The 13,117-nt window shown below is 35.9% G+C and overlaps 1 protein-coding gene across 1 annotated transcript in view; it reads left to right on the top strand.

Annotated features, from left to right (window-relative positions):
* The window catches only part of LOC127418357 (solute carrier family 4 member 11-like), a 32,264-nt gene extending 31,013 nt beyond the window's left edge, over nt 1-1,251 (top strand). The window contains exons 18-19 of the mRNA XM_051658950.1: nt 165-334; nt 613-1,251. Coding sequence (XP_051514910.1) covers nt 165-334; nt 613-679 — 237 coding nt within the window. The 3' untranslated portion in view covers nt 680-1,251. The remainder of the gene's footprint in view (nt 1-164; nt 335-612) is intronic.
* The last annotated feature ends 11,866 nt before the right edge of the window (nt 1,252-13,117 follow it).

Genomic DNA, 13,117 nt, shown 5'->3' with positions numbered 1-13,117 from the left:
CAGATTTTGCTATCTATCTAAACAAGGCTTTAGACTATCAAACCAAATGTAGATGTTTCCATGATGTAGTATTACAGGTTTAATATGAAGCACTCTTTTAAACAATACACAATGAATCTGTCAGTGATAATTCGTATAACTAATCTCAACTCTCTATTCCCAAGACATCATATCCACCCACCCACTACATCCGCAGAGTGCCGCAGAGGAAGGTGCACTACTTCACAGGCCTGCAGATTGTTCAGTTGATCATTCTCTGTACATTTGGAATGTACCCTCTGCCATACATGAAGATGATCTTCCCTTTACTCATGATCATGCTCATTCCAATAAGGTATGCAGAAGCCATTATATGTTAGGGTTGAGGAGTCCTTATTATATTTACAATATTTTGGCAAATGTGGGAAATTAGATGCATTCAATAAGAAGTAGCAAGTCAGTTGTCTACTGTGCCTGTGTGTGATGTGTAGAACAAAACAACAGTGTCGATAATTACCCATAATTCATTCTTTATCAAGTGTCTAAATACAGGGCAGTTTGCATATATTTCAACAAAGAAGAAAAATAGGCAAAATAGCAATAATTTGTTATGACATGTTTTCTTGTTCACAGGAACTACTTGCTGCCGAAAATCATTGAAGCAAAGTACTTGGACATAATTGATTCTCAACACATGTAAACATTCTATTTAAAAAATCACTATTTAAAGTAACACAAGTAACCTGCTTCTAAAATGTGCATTTCTTTATAGTATCTTTGTTCGACACTATAGTTCATTAAGCAAAGCTTTGAGAGTTAAGTTTATCCAGGAGAGACTGTTTGGCACTGTAAAATTTGTAACATGCACACTGGAGCCGACAAGAACTGACGATTGCATAACGAGGCTAAAATCTGTGTTAAAGGGATAGTTCACCCAAAGATTATAATAATTATGTCATCATTTACTCACCCTCATGTTATTTTAAACTTGTATGACTTTTGTTCTGACTTTTGTTCGGCCTCAGTCACCATTTACTTGGATTGTATGGAAAAGTATGCGATGTTAGTGAATGGTGAATGAGACTGACATCCTGCCATGTTATGTTAACATCTCCTTTTATGTTCCATTCCTGGAAGAAAGAGAATCAAGTTTTGAACAACATGAGAATAAGTAAATGATGACAGATTTTCATTTTTGAAAACTTTAAAGATGCAAATGACTTTGACAATTTCTAGCTTTGATATTTACTTTCAATATCTGCTATGAATAAATAATTTCAACAATGGCCCCTGTCAATCTCTCTTTTTACTTACAATATATATACTCATATAAAGTGTCTTACTCTTTTCCCCTTGATTCTCTAAAGTCTCTCTTTAGTCCTCATTGTTAACTCACAGCATGTGTATGCCCCTGGGAAACGTAGTGTGCAATATTATCATTTAATTTTGTTATCTGAAACAGCACAGGATTATTTGGATAATGCAGTACAGATGATCAAAAGAAAATCTCGACACATGATTACAGTTCACACAGAGCTTACCATCCGTTCTGGCTCATTACCATCTTCAAAAACGTCTTTTATTTAAGGTTTACTAAATGGCATTTTAACACAGTGATGCATGGACAGATCTTTAAAGCCATTTTAAACCATTCAGGGTGTGATGTTACATCCAAACCACAATGGGCGATTATGGATATTTGACCCTTATTCATAATTTTATTTGACTATCCTCTATATATATCATGGTGGGTATTTTATTTTATTTTATTTTGTTATGACAATATAAATTTCACTGGCTGAATAAAGTGAAGCATCTGAAGTACAGTAAGTGAAGTGAAGTACCTTTGGAATATTTACCACTGTCTTCTAAGTGGACACAGATTTGTCACTGTCAAAATACACCATTTTCGAGGGAAAATGGACTGGGAATGATTATATTCGTGTTTTAAAATAAAAGGAACGTAAACAATTTCATTGGAATTTTTCGTGATTCAGAGGGTTAATTTACGTTTACATTTCGTGCAATGACCGCATGAACATTATACGTTCGTTTAGAAACCGGATGTTTTCCCCCCATGTCCGATAGATGTCGCTGTGCGCCATGTATGTCATATCTAAACAGCACCAATATAACGTGTAATCTGATCCTAATGGACCAAATTTATGATTAACTAAAAATAACAACTTCTTAGAGGTTTAAACAGTGTGTCAGCGTGTAGGCCTACATATTTGCAACACACTGATAATGGTAGAATGTGACCAATATCAACAAATGAAAGGCTTTTTTGCTTTTTATTTACATACAAAATCTCTTCTTTGGCTTCCAAAACAAGGGAAGCCATTGTGTATCCTCAAAATCCTCTGTACTGCATCACAACCTGAGTGTTGATTTTTAGAATGGCTCAAAAGATGCAGCATGATGATTGTGATTCATCTGAAAGTTGTGTATCCCAGCAACACATGAATAAAGGCCCACCACTGGTGAGTATGAGCTTGAAAGAGTCAAGAGGGCTTTAAAACACCCTTGCGGTTATATTGTGACAAGACAAGAGTAGAATAAGTAGCAGGTGTTTTGTGTCAGAACATAAGGACAGGGCCTATAGCCTTAAGGCCCAAACATACTTCATGCAAGTATGCGAACGCAGACGCACCTTGCTATGCATGCTCAATTCCACACGTCGTTGTGTAGTGAAATGTGTCAGCGCTCAATTCATAACCCAACGCAAGTACACACTGCATACTCTGCGTTGTCGCAAGTGGCGCTAGAGCGGATTTTCTGTTTTCAGTCAACAACTGTCATGGTGGAGCAGCAATTTGAGTAGAGTCTTGCCAAACAAGTTAGATTTAACAAACATATTTACGACCCCTTGTCCCCTCTCCATTAGAATAAAACAGCGATTGAAAATGCTTGGCAAGAAATTGCAGCTTCAATAAATTCTGATAACGACTCTGTAAAGAGAAAATTGAAACAACTACAAGACCTATTTGTCCGAGCCAGGAAGAAATGGAAAGGCGTCCACAGCGGAGATGCCGCAACTAGCTATGGATATCCAGTCATTTTGGACATGTTGGGATGGCTTTTTGAATTCAATACAATATTAATTCAATAATATTAATTCAATAAAAATTATTTTTGAATTTGAAGTCAAATTTTCGTGATTCAGTTTCGTGCCGCCTAAAAAAAAACCTCTATCGCATCCTTGTGGTTTGAGGTTTGTAACCACCAGAGCAACGTAAGAGCGCACATAAAGTATGTACAACGGGACCATGCGTAGGCCATGCGTTGGCCAAGCACTCACGTCTGCGTTCGTGTACTTGCGTGAAGTATGTTGGGCCTTAGGGCAGATGCAAGCGCTTCACCAACACATGACCAACGCATGGTCCTGTTGTACATACATTACGTGCGCTCTTGCGTTGCTCTGGCGGTTACAAACCTAAGATCACAAGGGGGCGAAAGAGTTTTTAGGCACCACGAAACCAGATGTGGTGGTGTCAACATGTTGACAGTGAGGAGTGTGCTTTTGTATTTGCTAAAAAGATTGAAAAATATGTTTGTATAATCTAACATGTTCAGCAAAACTCTCCTCAAATTGCTGCTCTACCATGACAGTTGTTGATTGAAAAAAAAAAATGCTGTAGCGCCCCGTGCAGCGTGTACTTGCGTTAGGTTATGAATTGCGCTCTGACACATTTAACAACGCAACGACATGTGAAATCTAGCTTTCATAGCAAGATGCGTATGCGTTCACGTACTTACGTAGAGTATGTTTGGGCCTTTACTGCTTTTGCACTTTAAACAGTGGCTGTCCATGATGGAATTTTCCAAGGAGGCATATATAAATTAGTATCAAAAGATCAAACCAATAAAAGATTACAGTGGGTCTAAATATAAAATATTACATGGTTGTTGTTGTTATTGTTGTTGTTGTTGTTGTTGTTTTTTTTTTGCTGGTAATTATGCTCCTGTATACACGCAGATGATGTCCTTTCCCTGTTATCTTAAAATAGTCTTGATAACTACAGATAACTCTTTCCAATCACCAACTCAACACTTGAAAATACAACAAACGAACAGAACAAATGACGCAGCGCCAGCTTCAGACTCCGATCAGTGCAACCATTTATATATGAATGGAGGGCCCCATTCCATGTACAGTAACATCTACTCACCTAATAGTCTACTGTATGTGTAGACAAACTCCGTCCTCCACTGCTTCACTGAGTCAAATATATATATGATCACGTCGTTCAGTCTTTCACATGTTTTTTTAGATCTTCCAATAACTTTTATTCCATCGATATTTTGGCGTATTTTGAAAGTTTCTCTTCACCTGTCAGGTTATCCACAAGCAGTCTTGATGAAACGTAAACTAGGGATGGGCGGATCGATAATAAAGTATCGATACTTCCGATACTGATGTGGTGTCAAGTATATCGATCCTGACATAAAAATATCAATTCTGAAGGTTTTTTTTTTAAACAAGTGATCTTGTTCGACAATTTTTACGGGTTTATTTAGAGTTGTTAAAACATTGATAATGATCTTTAATCCTCATTAATAAATGATTCCCTTATGAAAACTTACATGGATTTACTGTAGTAATATTGTATTAACCATGACTGTAGTAACCATGTTTTTTTATTTTTTTATTTTATACAATTAACCATGGTTTTACTACAGCATTACTGTAGTATCCATATGGTAACTTGGTTTTAGTAATAGTAACCATATAATGATATCTATGGTTAATTTTGAGGTTTTATATGTGGTTTATACTAACTAATTTTTAAAGTGTAATCAAAGCTGCCTAATAATTTTCTGTTTAGGCCCTTAAATGTATGAAAAATGTAAGTAATAATAAAGTTACTCATTTTATCCAAAGAATTCGTAAAAATTCAATTTAATAGAGGTATCGGTATTGAATGGTTACCTCTGATAATGATTGGTTATGAACACGGAAGGAGGCAAAGGAGATCAAATCTGCTGGGCCTTCTTGGACGCTTTTTGAACGAAAGCAGATGATGTTACGCCATTTGAATATCCATTTTGATCATGGTCAGTTTACTAATGAGAGGAGGCATTATGCCGTCAGCCTCCTCTGACATTCATACCGATTCATACAGTAATTTAATCTCACTTGTCTACCATGCATGAAAGACAAATAAATAAAAAAACATATTTTTGCATTAAAGGCATATGAGTTTTGTATGTTAGTAAGTAAACTGATTAAAACTACGTTCATTTTGAAAACATTTTTGCAGAGGCTGAGCCTCCCTTGCCTCTGATGAGCCGCTGCTGACTTTAAACGGTTTCGATATTCAGATTGTTAAAAGGATAGGTCACTTCAAAATGTTTACATATGAAAACAATTGAAAAATGGTGTGGACGGACCCATAACAAGTTCGGAGTGCACGGACAATAAGAATTTAGAAGCTCTGGTTAAAAACCATGAAATGTTCTATTTGCAACTTTTTTGCAAAAATATTGACGTCTATTATTAAAAATGTATTCTATTCTTTTTGGTGTAAGCCTAAACATGAAAACTCTTGTGCTTAAGACACAGCTGTGCTAGAGATGGCCCATGATAATCAACTAGTTGTCCAACAACCGAACAGTGAGTTTCATATTTTTTTATTTCAACCAGTAGTGCTTTTACACCACTTCAACAAAACTGTAAATTGCGATTTCAATCATGACTTTAAATCGCATTCTGCGAGCAATCAATGTTACATTTATGCATAGTTCAAGGTTTATTATATTTAAGGTGTTGTGGAGAGAAAGAACAGTACTTTTCTGGAATCTGCTGACTCTTTATGGTGTGGTGCATGAGCATTGCTATCACTGGATTTGGTGAGGGGCTAGCTTAGGTGTTCGCGATCTGTCAGGAGGGAGTGGGTTCCCTCTGGATGTTCTGCGTCGGTCTGGGGAAACCTATAAAAGATCAGGGGCTTGGCAGAATACGTCAAGGCTACAAATGATTGATTAACCTAGTGATGCATGTACAGGTCTTTAAAAGCCATTTCCATCCTGAGTGCAATATTTCAAGTTTTCTGAGGACGTACGATAGGTGTGTCCCAGACCACACACCTCTTCTACTATTCTACAAAATATTGTCGTGTAAGTAGTGTGAATAGTATGTAAACAATTGCACACTTTAACATATCCAGTACACACTAGAGAGGAAAAAAAAAAAAAACATTATTTGTGCCGCCATTATGTGAAAGCTCTGAAATTAACGCATTCATTTTGCAGTCCATCTATTTCCTCTTAATTGCCCCCTAATTTGCAATTAATTTATTTTGGTTTTTTATTTATTTTTTATTCAATTTTACTGTCCTGATGTCAATACTGTTTTTCATTTGATTTTCTCTTTGGCCTAAAAATCTCTAGAGCTAAATGAGTAGAAAAATTATTCAAATTCTTCTTCATTCCCCCTCAAATTAATGAAGTGTGAAAAAGCCATTGATTTTATTGTCTTCATCATTGTAGCTTGTGGCAATCAATAATTTCAGAAATGTTCACATTGGTCTCATTCTTATTCTACGCTCATAATTTTGTCTAAAATGATAAATGTCTGCAGCTGTGGGAATTCTGGCATAGTTTTGCTTCATGTATCGTAATATACTTTTTCCCTCCAACCAAACTGTGCTGTTACATTGTATTTCCAGAGCACAGTTGCTTTTAAGACCCACTTAGTGATTTAGGCCTTATGAATAGATGTAGCACAATACAGAAAGAAATGGGCATGACCCAGATTTAAAAAAAAAGCTGTATTGTGTTGCGTTCTTCAAAATACACAGTCTATATATATGAAATTTTCCTGGTTATTTGGAGAAAACAGCGAGGCAGCCATTCTCTAACAAGCATGTATTTGGTCATTTTCTTTGTGGCTTTTGTGCAGTTGTCAAGTATTGCAGATTCAAAAGTATTCTCCGCGTATCATCAGTGGCTGTATTCAAGATAATTTACATAACTGCTTTGCAGAGAGAGGAAAACATGTCATCAACGTACCCCCCACCCCTCACCTTCTCTTCTCTGTATGGAAGCGAAGGCCTCACTCTTCCCTTTTGACATTCAGCTGATAAGGTAATCAATGAAGCATGCTGTCTGTTTTCTCTTTCAGCGCAAGGTGTTTGTGTGTGTGTGCACTAAATACTAAAAGCACCCATGTCCTTGATGAATTCATTCATTTTATGATTTTCTTTCAATTGAATGAGCAACCGCACACAATAGATCTTTGGACAGCCTAATTTCTGGTGTAAATCTAACATGTCCACCATTTCAAAATATTCTCTGAAGGACAAAACAGTCCCTTTGAATTTCAAATGAGACGTGAATGTGCTAAATATATTTAGATATGGTAAGAGGCCATCGGTTTACATAGCAATTTTTATGTATCACATTTTTGTATTTACAGTAACAGCATAATAGGTCATATGATATTGCTGTGTTTATCAAGTGCGTAAATGTAATTTAAATTTCATTTAAATTAAATGTAATTAAGAGTCAACTTATACAAATTGCTCTTTTTTTTATTGAGGAAACAAAATTATGTTTCCTTACCAGATTAAAGGATGACAGTAGTTTGCCCAAAAATGACAATTCTATCATACTTTTTGTCATTTAATTTACTCATGTTGTTCCAAACACGTATGACTTTCTTTCTCTTGTGGAACACATCAGGAAATGTTTGCAGAATAATAGGGACTGACAGCCTCAGTCCTCATTCACTTTTATTGTATGGCAAAATAAATAAAAAAATAAAAAAATAGCATCAACATTCTTTTAAAATTTCTCCTCTTGTGTTCCACTGAAGAATAAGTCATAAGGGTTTTGGAATGACATGAGGGTGAGTAAATTTAAATGTACATTTTTGGGTGAATAAACCATTTAAACAGATAAAAAAACTCCTGTCTGTATCTGTCCCTTATAGTTTCATCCACACTAAACCTTAATTCAGCAAATACTACAACATTATAATCACAGCTTGAAATTTATGTGTTTTTTTGTGTCTACACTTTAGCATTCTTGGCAGATGAGGTCTATACTTGACCTGTACTTGACACGTATGCTTAGCTACAAGATTTGAGAAGCACCACTTACACAACACATGCACATTCTCGTAAGTTGCTTTGGCTGGAATGTAATTGCTTGCAAAGAGAAATACATGCAGATGTTTAGAAAACAGGCATGTCTTTTGCACAAATTGAAGAATCATTAAAGGAATATATTCGGGTTCAATGCAGGTTATGCTCAATCCACTACAGGTGTGGCATAATGCTGATTACCACAAAAAAGTATTTTTTTACCTGCCTCTCCTTTTCTTAAGAAAAAAAAAAAGAGAGCAAAAATCTGGGTCACAGTGAGGCACTTACAGTGGAAGTGAATGGGGTGAATCCGTTAAAGTTATAATCAGGGACTAAAAACGAAATCATTTTCATTTCGGTTCATTTTGAGCAGAAACAGTATTTTTTGTTCCGGTTCAGAAGTCCCGCAGACTCCTTTCCAAATGGTTACCGGGTTGAACAAAATAAACGAACGGTTAATAACGTTCTTTTTAAAATGACAGTACTCTGTGCTAAGGATGGGTGATACTAGTTGCAGTGTTTCTAGATCTCACAAGAGAAACAAGTCACTTGTTTTGGAAAAACAAGCTCAAAATAAGGCACTTGCCACACCCAAAATAATCAAAAATAAGAGATAAAATATTTTCCCATGTGGTGGAATTTTCATAATAGAAATAATAACAAGCATAGTGTACAGTAATGTCTTTTTAATAGATGCTTTCTTTATATTAAACAAATCCTCAAAACTATTTTAAATATTTCAAAAATACATCTGGCCATCTAAAATCAATTAGTAGCCTAAATCTTTCACTCCTGCATGCACGCACACACTGCATGGACATGTTTGGACTAAACTTCACCTTTTGCTGTTAGAATGATAAAAAAATTTTTTAACATTGGTTTTTAAACTAGTGCTTTCATGCTTATATTCTACTAATTGGAGAGAAGCCTTGTTTTTCTGACAGCAAGAGATGTAATTGCAAAATTTTACTGTGATAAACCTTTTCGTCTTTGGTTTTATGAAATAATTATCTGAACAAAATTAACCGGTTATTAAACGGTTACCAGTATTTAAAAACAACATTTTCACTCCAGGACAATTGAAAGGGATTTCGTTCCCGTTTTCGGTTGCGTTCTGCAAAAAATGCTGTTAATTTTTGGTTCTCATCTTCGTTTCTTGAATCATTTATAGTCCCTGGTTATAATACTCACTGTTTCAAAAGTATAGCCACAAGACCAGGGACTAAAAACAAAATGTTTTTCATTTCGGTTCGTTCTGAGCAAAAACTGTATTTTGTCATTCCGGTGCAGAAAGTTCCACAGCTTCTTTTACAAATGGTAACTGGTTAGAACAAAATAAATGAACGGTTAATAATGTTCTTTTTAAAATGACAGTACTCTGCGCTAAGGGGTAGGTGAATTACCAGCTGCAGTGATGCCAGATCTCGCAACAGAAACAAGCAACCTGGTCTGAAAAAACAAGCCCAAATATGCAAATTGCTTCAACAAAATAAGCTATAATAAGCTATTACATTTTTTCTTGTGTGGAGGATTTATCAGCATAGAAATCATAACAAGCAGTTAATTAACAGTGAAGTATAATTTTATTTACAGATCTGTTTTTCAGTCAAAACCCAACAGCATCTTGACTGTGTTAATGCATCATATCTAACAATAATTCAGTGAAGACTTGGAAACAACTGAGAAATGTACTTTTTACTGCTAATAATGATTTCCTTGTATCTGGATTAGTCGAGCATGTATATGTAGTAATTATACATACTGTAGTTGTTAAAAAGGTCTTCATTCACAGAATGCTTCATCCACAGGTAATTTTAAGAAATGTGTGATACAGCAGTTTCCTTCAGGATCAAAACACATATTTAATTTTTTTGGGCAACATGAAGTGGTATACTTCCAAAAATGTACTGTGATAAACCCTTTGGTCTTTGATTTCATGAAAAAAATATTGGAACAAAATTAGCCGGTTATAACTGGTTACCAGCATTTAAAAATAACATTTTCACTTCGAAACAATTGAAAATCACTTTGTTCCGGTTTTCGGTTCCGTTCTGCTAAAAATTTTGTTCGTTTTCCGTTTTCGTTCCTTGAACCATTTTTAGTCCCTGGTTTGCTATTCCTGCGTTATCCGTAGTTGCATTCGACCCTCGCATCTTTATGTTCCCCTGAACAACTGGAGAGTATGTGCCTTGCTGATATTCTCCATATGAATAAGCAATGTTGTAATCTAAGTAACACTTCACTCCCACTTTCACCCTTGTTTATCCTTTGTTTTTCGAAACAGATATGAAATTATGAGCAATTGCCTTTGTAAATTTTACTTGATATTGTTTCGCAGCCAAGGCTTTCTAATAAAATCATTAGCCATCTTCCTTTTCAGTTTAAATTAATGGATTTATCCCAGATGTGTGTTTAAATATTATTGTACTCTTTTATGTTACCAGAGAGAAAGGGCCATGAAACAGTCTGAATCCTCAGTAATTACATTTTCAATAAAAATTAACTGCCAGGATTGTAAATTTGATTTGGATGAAATTCAGCATTCAGCGCTATTACAGTTTAAAAGGAGGAATCTATTCTCCTCTCCCAGATTGGTACCCTTGTTACTAGACTGTATTTATATTATTCTTATGTTTTACTTAAATTTTTTCCAGCTTGCTGCATTTGAAGTCACAGCTCATGAACTGGTACAATAGTCACTGGTGAAGTGTTTGGGACCATGAGCATGCTTGTGTTTGCCTGAGGCTCCAGAGTGCAACAGTCTGGTACTGGAAGTTTAAATCCCACCATAGAGGGATTTTTAATGATTAATTTTAAATCATTAAAGATAAGCCTACCTTGAGCTCAGAGGTTGTTAATTGATAGTGTGTATACTCCTGCTGAAGCCATCAAATGTCAACCTTTTTAAAAAAATGTGTTTAATACTTTACCCATGATCCTGCTGAGAAAGATCAACCAATCAGATAATCATGGCAAACAAAATGCGCCAACAGAGTTGTGCAGCAACCGTCCACTCCCATGATGCACTGGGAATGACATAATGGAGTCGATCTTCCTACACTTTCAAACTAAATATGCCGTATTTGCATATATCTGAATATTCTGCAGTAAAATATATTGTTTCTGAACTTATAATCAACAACTTAAATTAAATCGTTTTATATTTTCCCATCGTTTTAAATTAGCATACGTCATTCACAGTGCTTCATGTGACTGTAATTAATTCCCTCACTTCATGAGTTTGCTTGTCATCCTAGCCCCTGGAAATGGAAATGGTAAACAGATTGTTAAGGGTAAACATATTTGGCTTGCTATTCGTAAATAAGGGGCTCGAGTATGAGGGGCTTGAGCTCGAGCTCTTATTCCCCCCCCCCCTTAAGGACCACTTAACTGAAATTAGTAAAGATTAACAATGGAGGAGTAGGGGTATATGTGCTTGCATTATGATTGACAGGACTAACTTGACAAGCACCTCCCGAACCTTAGGTACACAGTCTTCTACCCTTGACATTTTTGCAATTTTCAAATTATTTTTTGCTTCTAATCAAAGTTTTTAATGTTTTGATTCACCTTGGAACTGGTTGGTTTGGTTCATTGCTTGGAACTGTTTTATGAAATATTTTGTGAAATTCCCATGAAAAAAATTAATGGAAGAAAGATGGCACTTTGTGATCAGGCACTTTTGCACTCTATAATTAGTCGAGCCTGGACTCATGAACATTACGTGAGCTTGGTGACTCCATTACCTAAAACTTTAATCTGAACTAACCAATAGTGATCCAAAATCAAATGAGCAGTAGACACAGAACAGACATCCTTACCCTTAACTACGTCTAAACCTAACCGACAGTGTCCAAAAAAAAAAAAAAAGCAAAAAAAAAAAAAAAAAAAGAAACAAACAAAAAAAACAAAACATGAAAAGCACATTTTCTAAAGCAACCACACCATCTTGTGTCATTTCCATAACATTCTCATCTCAAGGTCAGCTTGCGTGCTTGACTGGTCTCCAACCGCATACTTTAGAGTCTAAATCCAACACTCTTATCAGGTGAGATATCGTGCAAGCTAATCGCATTAGAATAAGTGTGTAAATGTAGATGAGTGTAACAAGTGTTAAAATATATTCCATTTCAAATGACTAGGTTGAATTAGTCACATGCCATTTACAGCTTAGGTAATTCACTAAAAAGTGTCCAGAACGGAGTTCCCATGAGCAAAGATGGCAGCAGACAGGTCGCGTATACTTCCAAGGGTCATGCACCAGCGGAGCAACTGCCTTAATGAATGGGAATGATAACGGACAGCTATTTCAAGGTATTTAAACCACCTTGGTGCTGAGATGAGTCCCATAGTTTTAGCTCCTCACGTGTGAAAATGAGCTCACATCAGAGCTCATTGGCCTGATTTACTTAGACGTACAGTATAAGGATGGTTACCCTGTCACAGATGAAGCGCCTAGTCTAAATCACACAGTCAGTGATGAATATCCGCTAAATATCCTACATAATTCTGGGGAATCAGGCCTCATCATTACTACAAAGCTTTCTATTGAAATGGATTTATTCAACAATGACCAGATACAGCATTTCAAAATGTCAAAATGAAGCTCCTTTCAAAATGTGAACATATGTTAAACATTTTGATGAATCCAGTCGTGTCGCACCAGTGCGATTTTTCTCATTCCGATCATTTGGTCACCTTCTGGGGCTCATAAAGCTTTAGTAGGCTACGTTGCAGATTTGGATGATGAACCATACAAGCACATTATATTCTAGGCCTAATCTTGTTTTAGAACTTTTTGTTTAAAGAATCTCCTCTTCAGTTTTCAAATAAAGAGCTAAACTCTATTAATCTCAATTTATAGCATAAACTCAATTGTGATTGCATCTACTGGTGACTGGTCATTTCACCATTAACCAAAGGCTGGAACAAAATAATGGGAAGTAGGGGTGTCGTGACTGGCTTGTTCAAATATGATGCAACTCACCAGTGTTGTACATGTAAAATGGGCTGACATTTTTATAGGTGAGAGGTGTCACCCCCTTTTC

Source organism: Myxocyprinus asiaticus, chromosome 27 (genome assembly GCF_019703515.2).
Source record: "Myxocyprinus asiaticus isolate MX2 ecotype Aquarium Trade chromosome 27, UBuf_Myxa_2, whole genome shotgun sequence".
Taxonomy (NCBI): Eukaryota; Metazoa; Chordata; class Actinopteri; order Cypriniformes; family Catostomidae; genus Myxocyprinus; species Myxocyprinus asiaticus.
Note: the sequence above shows the minus strand (reverse complement) of the source record. Positions and strands in the feature narration are given on the sequence as shown.